General features: G+C 49.8%; 1 protein-coding gene across 2 annotated transcripts in view; it reads right to left on the reverse strand.

The window, feature by feature from the left end:
• Positions 1–655: 655 nt before the first annotated feature.
• IREB2 (iron responsive element binding protein 2) overlaps positions 656–14379 on the reverse strand; it is a 45803-nt gene continuing 32079 nt past the window's right edge. For both annotated transcript variants that reach the window (XM_080808721.1, XM_080808722.1), the window contains 11 exons: positions 13868–14027; positions 13054–13189; positions 11932–12016; positions 11440–11596; positions 10798–10922; positions 8787–8891; positions 8551–8693; positions 6342–6489; positions 6133–6255; positions 4178–4363; positions 656–3467 (listed from right to left, as the gene is read on the reverse strand). In XM_080808721.1, the coding sequence (XP_080664847.1) occupies positions 3357–3467; positions 4178–4363; positions 6133–6255; positions 6342–6489; positions 8551–8693; positions 8787–8891; positions 10798–10922; positions 11440–11596; positions 11932–12016; positions 13054–13189; positions 13868–14027 (1479 nt within the window). In that variant the 3' untranslated portion in view covers positions 656–3356. The remainder of the gene's footprint in view (positions 3468–4177; positions 4364–6132; positions 6256–6341; positions 6490–8550; positions 8694–8786; positions 8892–10797; positions 10923–11439; positions 11597–11931; positions 12017–13053; positions 13190–13867; positions 14028–14379) is intronic.

Here is a 14379-nt window from a genome sequence, read left to right on the forward strand (position 1 = left end):
ACGTACACCGCCCGCACACGGAGACCGTGGAACGGACGTTACGTGCAGCGCGGCTGTGGAAGGACCGGCTCCCTCACTAAACCGGAATGCAATGTGTGGGTGCACCAGGGTGCTTCAAGACTCACAAATGACGGGGAACCACAACAAGGAGATAACTGTAGAAGGGACATTTTCGGCACGAGGTGAAGTCTATTTAACCTTCCAAACGCAGCTAAGGACAGGAACGCCTGGCTCAGAAGACCATCCCCATCTAAAGAACGTTCAGGAAAAGGCTGCCCAGCTGGCTAGTGTCTGGACCAGGGATCCTGCTTTGGGGGAGACAATAGTCTTTTCAACTGTAAAATGGGATTCCACGGACCTGAGAACCTGCTGGAACACCGCCTGCATAGAGTTCGACTTCGCCCACACTTCCAACGGGACTGCCCCACCTGGGACGAGGGGCCCACAATCACCCTGGTTTCCATTCCCACTGGCCCCAGACTAGCAAGGGGGACAGGGATGACCACGGCTCTTTCTGGCAGTCATGTCGAGAATGACTAACCTCTCAACACTTGCGTAAGTGTCCTCGAAGAGAAATTTCTGGATGCTGTCCTATCTCTTTTTAAGTTACGGTGTTTTATTTTCAATCCACCACAAAGTATTTTATAGCAAGAGATATGTGATAATACAATTTTCTTTATTAAAAATAATTTACAGCATCAATAACATATACACAATTGTCATCAACTGAACTTTGCCTCCAATATATTTTTATACAATACTTAACATTACTGAACTTAAAACTGTTACACTGTTTTGTTGGCTTTAAATAATAGACAATGATTTATAGTTACTTGAGATACATGGTTTCGTAGTCATATATTATTTGTAAAATTGATAGAAACATCGGCACTATCACACTTCAGGGGAAAAAGCCCAAGTCCGCCTGCTCCCGCCTTTATTCCTCCAAGTCAACATCCAGTATCTGAGCACCTCTCCTACACCTAAAGGCAAAGACAGGTGTCTTTTACTACCACCACATACAACTGTCAGTCCCATCGCATCTCCACATCCTATCACCCGCCACCAAGAAGGCGGACGCACTCCTCCTGTGGAACGGCCACGTCGACGGGGATGCCCTCGCGTTCAGAAACTGACAACCGTGCCATGGACACTCTCAGCTGTAATGCTGTAATGCTGCAACTCCACGGGGGGACGGAAGCCCCAGTAGTCTCCTTGTGCAGGGACAGCGATGCTGAAGGCAGCAAACATGGCCACAGCGGGTGGCATCATTTTCTTAAGATGAGAAGAATACTACTGTTGATAAAACCTCTGAAGTTGTACCCTAAATTACAAAACTCATTTGCTTCTCTCATGTGACTACTATAACTTCCTTTCCACATATTGTGCATCTTTTTCAACACCCAATGACCCGGACAGAGTCAACGAAATGAAAGCCAGAGATGTCACCTCTCTGCACACAGAGCACTCGGCCCGAGGTGGGAGCGGACGGCACCCACCAGGGCGCACAGCCTGACTCCTTCTCTGACGCCGGCCGTGGCCAAGCTCTCTGCTCCATTGTCTCCACTGTGCAGGAGCCAGAGGCCGGCAGCCTCGACTCTGCTCCTGGAGTCTGAGGCCTGCTGGACCAGGGACAGGGACCCCACTGGCCCAGCCTCCAGGCCTGGCTGTTTGGAGTCGACGCCCATGGCCACGGATGACACAGACATGTTCCCAGGCAGACGGTCTGGAGCCACCACCTCTGCCAAGCATGAAACAGGGATGTTAACATTCCACTCGTGACTCTTCTAATTCATGTTTTCATGTGAATTAAACATACGCAGGACAGATACACGGGCGTAACAACACATCAAAAACACAGCGTGAAAGTACCACAGAAAAGAGTCCAAAAAATTTGAAAGAAGAAGGGAAATCATGTTTTCAAGACTCCAGTCCACATGATTGTCTGAACACACACCTGCAGACTATTTCCAGAAGACAGAGCCCATGTGAGCGCTTCTGTGCGGAGCTCTCAGCGGTCCACACCCCCGGCGCCGGCGGTTCTGGTGGCGATCCAGCAGCACAGTCCTCCCTCCTGTGCGACGCCGGCTGGCCGAGCCGCTGCAGACCGGCTGGGTCAGAGGAAGCTCTCCACATGGACGAAAATCTCTATAACTAACCTTTTGGCTGCTAAGTTTAATTTCTTAATTAAAAAAAAGGCATGGGACCTTCTGGAATTAATTTCCCAACCTTTTTCTTAACATTTGCCAAACACCTTGTTGACAGAACACTTGCTGCGGTGAACGGACATGTGTGTGGAGAAGGTGGGTTTCCAGACAGCGACAATCTCAGTGTTTTATCCTGATAGTCGCTTTGGTTAAAACAAAAACATAATTAATAGAATCATGCATCCCAGGTAAAATAAGGGTTCAAAATGACAGAAAACCAATTTTAAATAATTAAGAAATAACTAACATTTAAAAAAGGCTTAGAGTTGAGCAGCAACCACATAATTTAGAGTGGGTAATTTAAAAATCTAGAGGAAATCATTTTAGCATTTAATGATTCAGGTTTTTTTAGCAACTAGAAAAGAGTGGAATTTTGGTTAATGATACCTAAAATAATAGGTTATAGGAAGCAACAGTATCACATCAAGTGAGCAAAATGATCGAATCCCATCGCTAGAATACCATCTGAGGCTGATGGGAGCACACAGGAGCAAATTACTGAACACGATGGGACGTGTGTGTTCACACACCCAAGCCCCGTGTCCGCGTGTGGAGGGACCTGGGCCCAACGGGACACGAGGAGTGTCTGGGGGAGCGTTGAGCCCCCACAGTTAGACGGCCACTAGGATCACCCCAGCTTCTATTGTCAACTGTGAACGTTGACCATGTCCAGCTCAGTTCTGAAAGTCCATTTGTAAATCAGATTCCAACTTCCACAATTTTAGAGTCTAATCCAGCTTCTCAATTCCAACCTGCTAGTCTTAAACCAACAAACAGTAGTATACAGTTTACAGGTGCGAAACTAAACAACTTCAGGAAGGTTATTCATGTTAAGAATCTTCAACACAAGTTCAAATTCTGCCTTTATTTACAAAATGGTCTGATAAAATGCCCCCGTACTTAAGAGGCCTCTCCCACAGCACACCTCACACACTGATTTGAGCATTGTTAATAGCACCATTCGTATATTATTTAAAATCAGAAAGATTTCATTTCAGTCCCTACGTTGATTCATAACCATTTACACCCGTGGTGAGATCGGTGAGCGCACGGGACCGTCTGCAGCGGCAGGCGGGGAGCCCCGGGTCCAGCACGAAAGGCTTTACTCGCAGTTACCAGTTCTGAAAGGGTATCCGTGTGGAGTAGAGACTATGAGAATTTTCTTGCCACAAAGTTTAATAGTCCTCCGTGTTTGTACAATGTCACCTCCACGTCATTGTCAAACGAAGCAATCACGCTGAATACTTTCCCAGTGCTTGTCTTTAAACAAACAGAAACATCTCATGTGAGCGGTAGAATCTCCTGAGTGTCCCTCATGTTCAGGGCCTCTGTCTCCAAGCCCCATGCCACCACCTGCCAGACTCTGTGAAGCCCTCCTCCCGCCATATCTAAGCACCGCTATCTCTCAACCAGCCTCCACCGCCAGAGCAGAGCCCAACACAGGGCTCAAGCTCACAACTCCGAGATCACGACCTGAGTGGAGATCAAGAGCCGGACGCCCCTTCCTCCCCATTTCTAAATGACAAGTCCTGTATCACCTACGGCACCCAGCTAAGCGCAGCAGACTCTGACCAGGTAGGGAAGTTCCACCCAGTGCTCATGTCCACTTTGTACCAACTGGTCAGTGTGTGGACATCAGCTACCCTTCCCTGCGCTCCTCCCAGGCCTCCCCTGCAAACGTGTGCGGGCTGCATTCAAATCCCATCAGCCCGGAAGCAGCAGGCAGCCGGGGGAAAGGCCGCGGCCGCGCAAGCGGGAAGCCCACGTGTCATCTTGCTCTGGGGACCAAGTGTCTAGCGTGCTCTGCGTTTCCTCGGGCTCCCAGCTGCATTAATATGGCTTCACGGGAATTAAAGCACAACGCACGTGCACTAACTCGCGAGGTGTGCCGCTGACAAGCACCCTTTCTCCTCGGTTTACACCCAGCTGAGTACACGGGACGCACCCACAGATGAGAATCTGAGAGATACCTTCATAGTTAACGTAACTCCAGGAGACAGCTCTTCAGGAAATGCTAGAGAAAACGTTTCTCTGCCGGAGAGGCCCAAGGAGTCTGCATTTTCTCCCGGAAGGAACTGCAGTGGAGCTATGCCAATTCCAATCAAATGATCTTTGTGAATTTTTTCGTAACTTTCAGCCAAAACAGCTTTCACACCCTGGAACAAATGTGCATTTTATTTCTTCCAGTCAGCTCTTCAAAGTTGCTTTATCGGACCATTTTCAAGGGGAAAAATTCTACTTGTGGCCCCTTCTATAAAACTTCTTAACCTAAGAGCGTGTGGTCCGTGCTGTATCAGGGAACCTCCGGATGACTTCTCTGTGTTTTCAGGCAGCTCCCCAGCTGCTTCTACCCGCCCCTGCGCCCTGCAGGGCTGAAGCCAGCAACGCCAGCCGGGTAAAAGCCCCCCACGGGGCGTGGCGGCCTGGCTCCAACAGGGCTCAGGAGGGTCTGGGACCCTGGGGGACCCACACACGTGCTCAGGAGCCCTCTCCCTTGCCTGCCACACGAACACAGACAGAGAAGTGCGTCCCACAGCAGCGGAGGAAGTAGGAGACGTGGGTTCCACACAGATTGAGAAGCTAAGCGACCCTGAGCAGACATCCAATGACAGAAACCATCAAGTGAATGTAGAGAGTGACAGCAGAGCAACAGCAAATCCTTGTTCTCTGGAGAAAACAAGCCAGAGACGCTCCAAACCCATGTTTCTCAACTGTCCCTACTGTCCTCCTACGGAGCCTTTCCCGAACGTTCTCCTCCAGCCACATCTTCCCCCTGCTGCCCGCCCTGCCATTTTAATGCCACACAGACCGTGCATCTGCTCAAGTACCACGTGTGCATCTGTACTCTGTACGGAAAGAGAGGGACACGCTGTGAGCACCCAGCAATCAGTCCTGATTGCTCACCCTGTGAGCACTATGGCCCGACGTGAATGGAGAGAACGGATGCCCTGGACAGAGGGGGTGCCGGGCACAGGGGAGGCGGCCGGGGAGGACATCATTGGAAACCAGCATGAAGTGCAGGTCTGCGTCGCGGGAAGTTCATGCAGACACGGACATGTGGGGTGCTCCCAGTCAGACAGGAGGGTTCCCGTCCGCTCGACCACATACAGCCCACCGACAGACAAAACCCAGCCGACACCCCCAGCTTGCAACAGTGCTTCAATGTCTAACTAGACAGACGACTTAGGACCAAAGCCTCATACTTGTCTGTTTTAGACAAAATTCGAGAAAAAAGGGAAGCCGTACCTGTAATTAATATTCCTGAGATAATTACTATCTCAGAAAACGAGAGAATCTGGTTTGTTCTTGCAGCTCCTCTGAGCACTCAGTTCTAGGAGGAGACCAGAGACTCAAGGAGCACGGAGTGTGCACGACCACCACAGCTAGGAGGGGTGCTGGCCGCCCGCTCCGAGCACTCCTGAGCGAGCGCAGGCAGAGAGCACACAGCATGGGTCCTGACGACCCTCCCCGGTAGCACCTGCCCCCACTCCAGCAATGACGCAGGTACAAGATGTGCCTTCCCAGCAGATGGCCAGGAACCACTACCTCCATCCCTCGGCCCACCTCTGAGTCTGTGAACCCCCAAAAGAGAAAGTGAAGGGCGGGGGCGGGGGCAAGTAAAACTCTCAGTGGCAGCGGAATCAGCATTCCAGAGCGTCTGTTTAAGACTGGGGCCTCCTTTCCCTCCACTGTACGGATTTCTTCAAGTGGGACCAATGGAGATCAAATCTAACCCAGAGTACTAGAACGCAACTCGATCAGTACAAAATATTATACATGATCCCCTAAAAAAAGGACCCACCAATATGAATTCCAATTCAGCATAAAAAATCCAAACAAGCAATATAAACTCTGACAGAATGTAACGGACAAAAGGAAACATTTAAACATCAATTTTAAGAATATAAAACTGAAGCATCAGTACCAGCAGATACGGCCCTTTGGCAGCCCAGTCTCTGGAATTTCCGGAACCGTATTTCTTCCCTGCCAAGATGATCAGCGGGACACCTTCCTTCTGGTACAGCTCGGCCGCCTCGAACACGTCAAGCTGTGGAGCGAAAGCAAACAGGAGCGTCTTCAGCACAAACCTGGGTCCAGGCAGCGACTGCCCAAACGCTCTGTGCGCAGCCTTACCGTCTGTCCCGACGGGAAATGAATTGTTTTGGGAGCTGGTTTCCCAAGGAACTTGTTAAACAGCTTGATATTCGCGAACGTGCCTCTTGTCATCACGGCGTCGTTGCCTCTGCGGGCCCCGTAGGAGTTGAACTCTCGAGGAGTAAGGCTGCGAAGAAGTCGTGAAGCTGGTTTCATTTCAGATGGAAAACCTCCACATGGTACTGGACCCTAAAACTCACTCAAAAGTACTCTCTTTATAATGGAAAATTCCACACACATACAAACGTGGAGAAAACACTGAATGCCCAGCTGCCTGTTTCTTCTGGAATTATCCCCAGGAGACAATTCTGAAGCAAACTCACGTAACATATTTTAACTACATTTCTCTAAAACCTACGAACTCAAAAAATACTACCTAGATAGGGAAAAAAAATATATCACAATTTCTTCCCATCAGACAGCCAGTCAATAATGGAATCAATCATTCCTCCAAGAAGCACTGGGTGTCTGTACAGGCTTCCCTGACGTCTGAGGACAGAGCGCCCCTAGGCAACCTTTCCTCAGTCAAAACAGCATAAAGGGAAGAGTTTCCACCCCTTTCCAGAAATTCACATTGTGCCCCTTGGCTTTTACGAAAACCCTATGCAACACCAGGACCCTCCTCCGATTTCTTTCAGTCAGCGCGACCATGAAAGCGCAGCGCGAGGCGACTTGGCCCACAGGAGTCCCAGCGCCAGGAATGGCAGCTGACACCGTAACCTGGGCGGGAAAGTGCTCATCACCGCCGGCCTGGTCACAACACACGCGACCTCTGAGAGCCCAACAAGCGAGCGCAAGCGACAATCAGGAACCAATGCTGACCAGTCTCTACTTTGGTCTTTTCCGCAAAGGCAGTAAGTTCTCTAAACCTGTACGTGTAAGCGGCTTACTTCAGGATCAAGCCTGAAGAGGGGTTTTAAGGACCCAAAACACATCCTGACTGTTGAGAACTAAGAGATCCGTCCTCATACATCAGAACCCGTATGGCAGTTACGGGTTACGTTTGAGAAGTGCAGGGACTGTTTCTGGCGGGTGCTAGGTCACAATTATGACCACAATGAAAACCATGACCAGAAAGACTTTCTTTCTCACCACTCCAAATAAAAGCCACGTGTGTGACAGATTCATTCTCATCAAGTTATAAGACAAGGAATTGCTATTAGCAACTTCTACCAAAAAGGGTTTTAAATTCATACACTACAGTTAACCAGAGAAAAAATTCAAACACGAATTCCACAATAGCACCAACACGATTGTGAGCAGAGCCTGGAGGACTGTCACACGTGCGACCACGCCGCTGGGCCCTGAGCGATCTCGGTGGAAAGGCGTCACTTGGAAAACACCCCCCAAGTCCGTCTCTGCTGTCCACGCAGCTCTGTAACAGAGCAACTCCACACTGGCAATCACGTAGAAACGAGGTCAGAGCTTTCTAGGTTTGGAGTTCTAACTCCCACATCAATCATGTTTACATCATGTTCTACGCTTTAGGCTCAATGGGCGGAAATTCATTGTCTTCTGATGGACAAAGACCAAGCTTGGCCTCACACACGCGCGCTGTAGTCCACAAAACACACATTTAAATTCTGCCCTCCAACGACAGCAGGAACCGGCAGGCTTCACTTGGTAGGTCAAACAAAGCTGACTTTTCAATAAAGTCGCATTGAAAAAGAAAAGAAAAATCTTGTTTTTAATCTACGAAGGGCTCAATTTAAAACAGCAATTTCCATTTCTAAAGTTATAGGCAAAAGCAGGTACTACAGGTACCCCAGTCACTGCCTACGCCAGATTCAGCAGTGACCAGACCTCCCCTGTGACGGCAGCCCGTACAGCCAAACCCCAACCGACACAGGGTATGGGTGACAACCTGGCACACCGTTGACAATTTGGGTAGAACTTCGGACTCCCCAGAACCGAATACCCTTGTGCTGACCAAAATGCTTACGCAGAATTTCCAGTCGAGTAACACCTGTTCTGTGTCCTACACATGACCTCCTCTATTCTGACAAGTCAGCCAGAGAAAAGAAAATGCTGAGAACGTCACAAGAAGAAAAAATACACTTACAGCCCTAGACTATGTTTATCAGAAGAAATCTGAGCGTAGGTGGGTCCAAGCCGTTCACATTCATGCTGCTCAAGGGTCAAACAGTTTACTGGGCAGGGAGCGTGACCAGGGGCCCCGTGCACCTACCCTCTGTTCGTCAAGTACTTGGCAGCGGCGCTGCTCCTGGCGATGCTCCCCGCGGGCGATATGTGGTCTGTGGTGACCGCGTCCCCCAGGAACAGAAGGACATGCGCGTTTTCAATGGGCTGCAGGGCACCCGGCTCTTTGGTCTACAAGGTAGAAACCGTGAAAGGCTTTCACCCTTCCTGAACTTTTTAGTTCCTAACAACCTCGAAAAGATCAAAGAGTGAAACCACACTTACAAGCTTATCAAAAAATGAAGGACATCTGATGTACGTGGACTTCAAGTCCCAAGGAAACAGCACTGAGTCCGGTGCCTCCAGGGAATTCCAACGCTTATTTCCCATCTGTGAATGTGAGTTTGGTTGATGAACAAAAGAAAAAGATAAAATGGAGTCAGAAAAAAGAGGCTTATGAAAATGTTCGAGGGAATTAAAAAGTCCTCACATTGGAAGGACCCAAAACCAGCCTTCTTCATTGGGAAGGAAGATAGGACACTGCTGGGACAAGATAAGCCAAGACTTGCTCATCAAACTCCAGCACGCTAGATTTTCATGAATATACTGAGATTAAGTTTTAATATAAACTGAACATAAAAGACTTTTAAAAATCCAATGAAAGGGCCAAGGTTTAGAAGAGCAATCCACGTAGCTAAGAAGAGGTCATGCTGTGGGCCACACTGCTCACTTCCAGGAGCGTGGCTGAGAGAAAACCCTCTGCTGAGGTCAGTGTGCGCGTCCCCACATGGTCCTCCCTCACACTCCACGCCGAGTCTCACCCCGGTTCCACACCGCCACCAAGACCCACAGTCCACGCCATGGCCACCTCGCACACAGAACTGCTCAAACCAACTGGCCCGACTCTGCGTGTCCGCCTTTTTATTTGAATTTAATTTTTCAAATTTTATTTTAAAAAGATTCCACACTCAGCGTGGGGATGAAACTCATGACCCTGAGATGAAGACTCCCACACACGACTGACCATGCGGGCCGGGCACCCCTGCTTCTGTCCTTCCCGCCCAGGCTTCCCCCACCACGCCCTCCACGTGGAGACAGAGCCTAGCACGCCTCTGTGTGCGGCCTCGAGGAGGCTCCCTGTCCCTTCCCTCAGGACTCCACATACTCACGGCCTAAACCTCCTCTGTAACGTCAACCCCCACGTCTCCCCAACACTGGCTCCCAGCACGGGCCCCCAGTCCCTGTGCGCCAGCCACCCCGGTGCCCTCATCATGGGTCCCCGCATGAGGCCTTCGTATGTTCGCTCTGCCCGGAAAGCCCTGCTCTCGGTCCAGATGTACGGAAACTTCTTTACCTCCTGCAAAACCGGGCTCAACACACATCCTGCTGCCGACAGCCTCCGTAAATCTACTCCTCAGATTGTGGTCATTGGCTCTCTCGACCTGCTCTGTAGTTCTCCACAGCGCCTACCACTCCTCAGCGTGTCGTGTAATTTACGTCACAATTCTGTCTACAGTTCACTGCCTGCCTCTCCCCATCAGGGTTTGGTTTTTGTTCACGGATATATCCCAAAACATCGAGCAGAGCGCCCCTCACGTAGCAGGCGCTCGACAAACACTTGCTCAGTGAATACCTCTGCTACCCTCATACTATGTTCTCAGTTTTGTTTCAGAAACTGCGAATAAATGTATTTGCTCATAGGTGCACAGAAACCTCTCTGGAAAGATGTGTGAGCAAGGGACGTGCCTGACGGCCTCTGGGGAGGTAAGGCAGGCAGCCGGGGGCAGGAGGGTCACGCCATGCTCACTCTTACTTCTGAACTTTGAACCATTTCAATGGGAAAAACAAACAAGGGCTGTTTCTATGAATTCTGCCCACATTCAGGATGCTTGCTACATATTTCTAGTAAGTCATTAAGATCATGATTTTTTTCCCCTAAAGATTGTATCTGAGCGAAGGAGTGAGCGAGAGAGCACAAGCAGGGGGAGGGGCAGAGGGAGAAGCAGATTCCCGCCAAGCAGAAAACCTGATGCAGGACTCGATCCCAGGACCCCGAGGATCATGACCTGAGCTGAAGGCAGATACTTTACCTGAGCCACCCAGGTGCTCCCAAGATTGGTTTTAAGTACTCTAAGCTATTCTCCTAGATTATTACAGATTCCAAATACAACATGATTATCATTTATTATACACTGTATCAAAACAATGTGATTTTAATTTTTATTAAGTTCAGAAAGACACAGGAGATCAACAGTGCCGTTCATTAAAGGACTTCAGAAACAAGTGAGCCTCTTACCTCCATTTTCTCTTTCAGTGCTTTAAACATTGACAGTATGACACGCTCTTCCTCCATCTGATGGACCTCCTCTCTGGTGGGCCAGATGTCCTGCAGGTAAACACTCTTGCCAGTAGCGTCAGTGCCTGGAGAGAACATTGTGACATCAAAGTCAGTATAAAAAGTAATTCCTTCCAGGGTCCCCTGGGTGGCTCAGCGCGTTAAGCCTCTGCCTTCGGCTCAGGTCATGCTCAGGTCATGATCGTGGCGTCCTGGGATCAAGCCCTGCATCGAGCTCCCTGCTCGGTGGGGAGTCTGCGTGTGGCGTGTCCCCTTGCCTCTGCCCCTGCTGGTGCTCTCTCTCTCAGATAAATAAAATCTTAAAAAAAAAAAAAAGTAATTCCCTCGAGGTATTCACATCTTTCAAAAACCTGTCCCAAAAACCAAGTAAAACAACACCAGACTGCGGTGGGCATAAGCAGCTAAAAAAACGAAGCCCTTGTACATTCTATATTCTTCGTATGAATACAGAAATGAGTAACTAAAGGATAAGGTTTCTTGAAATAATTCAAAGAATAGACGTCTAAGAAGCATTTCAGAAATACGACAAGTTCTGGAGTGTAGAGCGCTTGTGGGTTTGCCTGTGTAATGACAGAAAGATACCTAGAGGCTCCGTCTGGAAGTCTATGTTCACCGTGCCCGCTATGGCGTAAGCCACCACCAAGGGTGGGGAGGCAAGGTAATTGGCACGAACACAATCACAGAGACGACCTTCAAAATTCTTGTTTCCAGATAAAACTCCACAAGTAACCAAATCACCCTGAAAAAAAAAATACACAATACATTCAGGAAACGGTACAAATTTGGATAATCATATACATGCAGCCTCAGATATTCCACACCAGAGGGCAAGACAACTGAAAAGCAAACCACCGGTTATTAGACACAGAACCACCAAATCCCGTGAACAAACTAGTTCACTACGTTATTCAGGGATTATTTCAAGGATCTAAAAATGATTCTTCCAATCGTTTTAAGATTTACTCTTCCGAAGAGGGGCAAGGACTAGAGAAATATCAACGTGCCCACATTCAGCAACAGGATACATGGTTAAGAAAATCCGTTTAGATGTCCTGCTGACGCGCACGTCTTTACCTGTTTGACGGCACTGAGAACTGCTTCCGACAAGGGCGCTGTATTCCCCACACACGTTGAGCATCCATAGCCAACTATTTCAAATCTGCATTTGGAAAAACAACACGTGATCGAGCAGAACGTCGTAACGTTTGTCAAGGAAGGGCCGGTCTTCCACTGCCATCCCCGGGATGAGCTGCCGGAGCGCGCGCACGGGACGCGCGGGTTAACCCTCATCAGTCTGTCTGGCTGAGCGTCAGGCGTGTAGTCCGGACTCAACACGAGAACTGACAGAGCATCCCTGAGGGGGATGTGGTCGCCTAAACCCGACACACAAAACCTGCAGGCGGCACAGGACAGCTCCCCAAACACAGCCAAGACGACCTTTACGGACACGGTGCTTCCCCCAGGGTTTAACGCGGCGGTGACAGTGACAGTGACGCCAAGGCCACAGAAGGGGCCCTGCAGCTGGGGTTGCCAAGGCGAGATCTCTCTGCTCCCGACCAACCAAAACCCCAGACGGCAGAACTAAGAAATTACAGGCATAACTCTCAAAATTACTTGCAGCCACTCTTCCAAAAGCAAAAAAAGTTTTTTGTAATTTATCAGTCTTGCAAAGGAACTGAGGTTAACAGGTTCCAAAATACGCAGCCGGCATCAGCTATTTCTTCTGAGTCCGTGAAAAATGGGAAAGTCAGTTTCTACAAAGTCTGGGGACAACTGAACCTGTGTTTGACAAACCCAGTAACCTCACAAAGTGTCAATTAAGACACTTTAATCTGTTAATGACACAGCCTGTCATATTTTGATCCTTCTGACAACTGACCTCCACAACTCCGAAATCACCACTGCCCAGAGGCACTCCTTCTCTGCATCTGTCCTCACATCTGTCTGTACATCCGTACACGAGAAGCCACACCTCGACCTCCCAGGGGCCAACACGCTGCCCTGCTCCTCGGATCTGCCCAGCCAACGGCTGCAGCTGGGGAGGGCTGAGGCCTCAAGTCGTGTGGCCGTGGAGAGGCGACAAGTACAACAAAGCCAACTTTTCCTGTCTTCTCTTTGCACAGGAAAGCCTCCAATAGGAGCTTCCGGCACTGCTGAATCCCAGCACGCACACCAACAGCAGCGCCCCTCACTTACCCGAGCTTACTGAGGTACGGTAACACGCCACTGGAGCTGAGGTAATGTGTGACCATCCCGCTGCCTGGAGACAGGCTCGTCCTTATATACGGTTTAACCTGCAGGCCGGCGTCCACGGCTTTCTTAGCCAGGAGACCTGCGTGATCAACAGGGATGTGTTAGGGCAGCGCTCAGAGCTCAGTCTCCAACTCGTGCGAGGGTCAAAGCCCAAATGCATCACTTCACACTATTTTGTCCATTTTACTCTGCAGATGTGTTTCATTTAAAACACACACAGGATTACACTGACACAGTAGCCTTTACACTGAGAAGTCGGTGCAGCCTGCCGTCACAGCCTCACGCCACAGCGAACAGGGCCGTGCTGCTAGTCCGCACACGCACAGTGCGTGTCACTACCCTTCCCAGCGCCATCCTAACGGCAATTCCACACAGCAGACGGGACCTTATACGATGCACGGTGTCACGTCCATACAACACAGCCCTGTCACAACCCTTCCGTCCTTGTATTCTCAGTGGGCTCTAGCGCACTGCTGGGCTCAGCCATCAAGGGGGCTACTAAGTAACTACTTCTCGACTTACAGAAGCAGATAACCTAAAACGGACGGATGCGTAAACTGTAATAAAATACATTTACCTTCTGTGGAATGAAAACAAGTAACGTCAATCAAACTCGGGCTCCTTGAGACCCAATTAAACTCTCAGAACGTCTCTCAATATCAAACACAGACCCCAGTCTCCACGCACGATCCAAGAAATAAGGAGCGTACAAAGTCACTCAGGACAGGGAAGAAAAAGGCCGTAAGGGACAGCCTACCTGCGGCGAGCATGACGGACGGGTTACAGTTGTTGGTGCAGCTGGTGACCGCGGCCATGACTACAGAGCCGTGAGACAGGGTGTACTCACTTCCTTCATAATGAATAGAGACGTTATCCTTCTGCTTCTCCGCTGCAATCTGGAAGCCTTTAAATCCCACCTACACAAACATGCACACAAATACAGACATTCTGGGTACGTGCAGAGAAACAGACTTGGAGTTCTGCCTACACGTGAGCGGTGCTGAAGGTCGCGACACACGGTCATTGTAAGTCGGCTGGCACAGTCATGTGAACGGTTGCGACACACACCTGCTGGTGTTCCGAACTCCCCAGGACCCGGATTTAACGACTCTGCGGATCCTACGGATCGGGGCTCTCCACAGAGGGCACAATCCTGGCCCTGCTCCGGGGCCGGGGAGGGGACTGGGGTGCGGAAGGCAGGGGGCAGGACTGCGAGCTGGGAGTGCCACGCTCATCACGCTACTTTACTCCTACACAACAGGACGGCAG

Source organism: Martes martes, assembly GCF_963455335.1.
Source record: "Martes martes genome assembly, chromosome: 7".
In the NCBI taxonomy this organism is placed as follows: Eukaryota; Metazoa; Chordata; class Mammalia; order Carnivora; family Mustelidae; genus Martes; species Martes martes.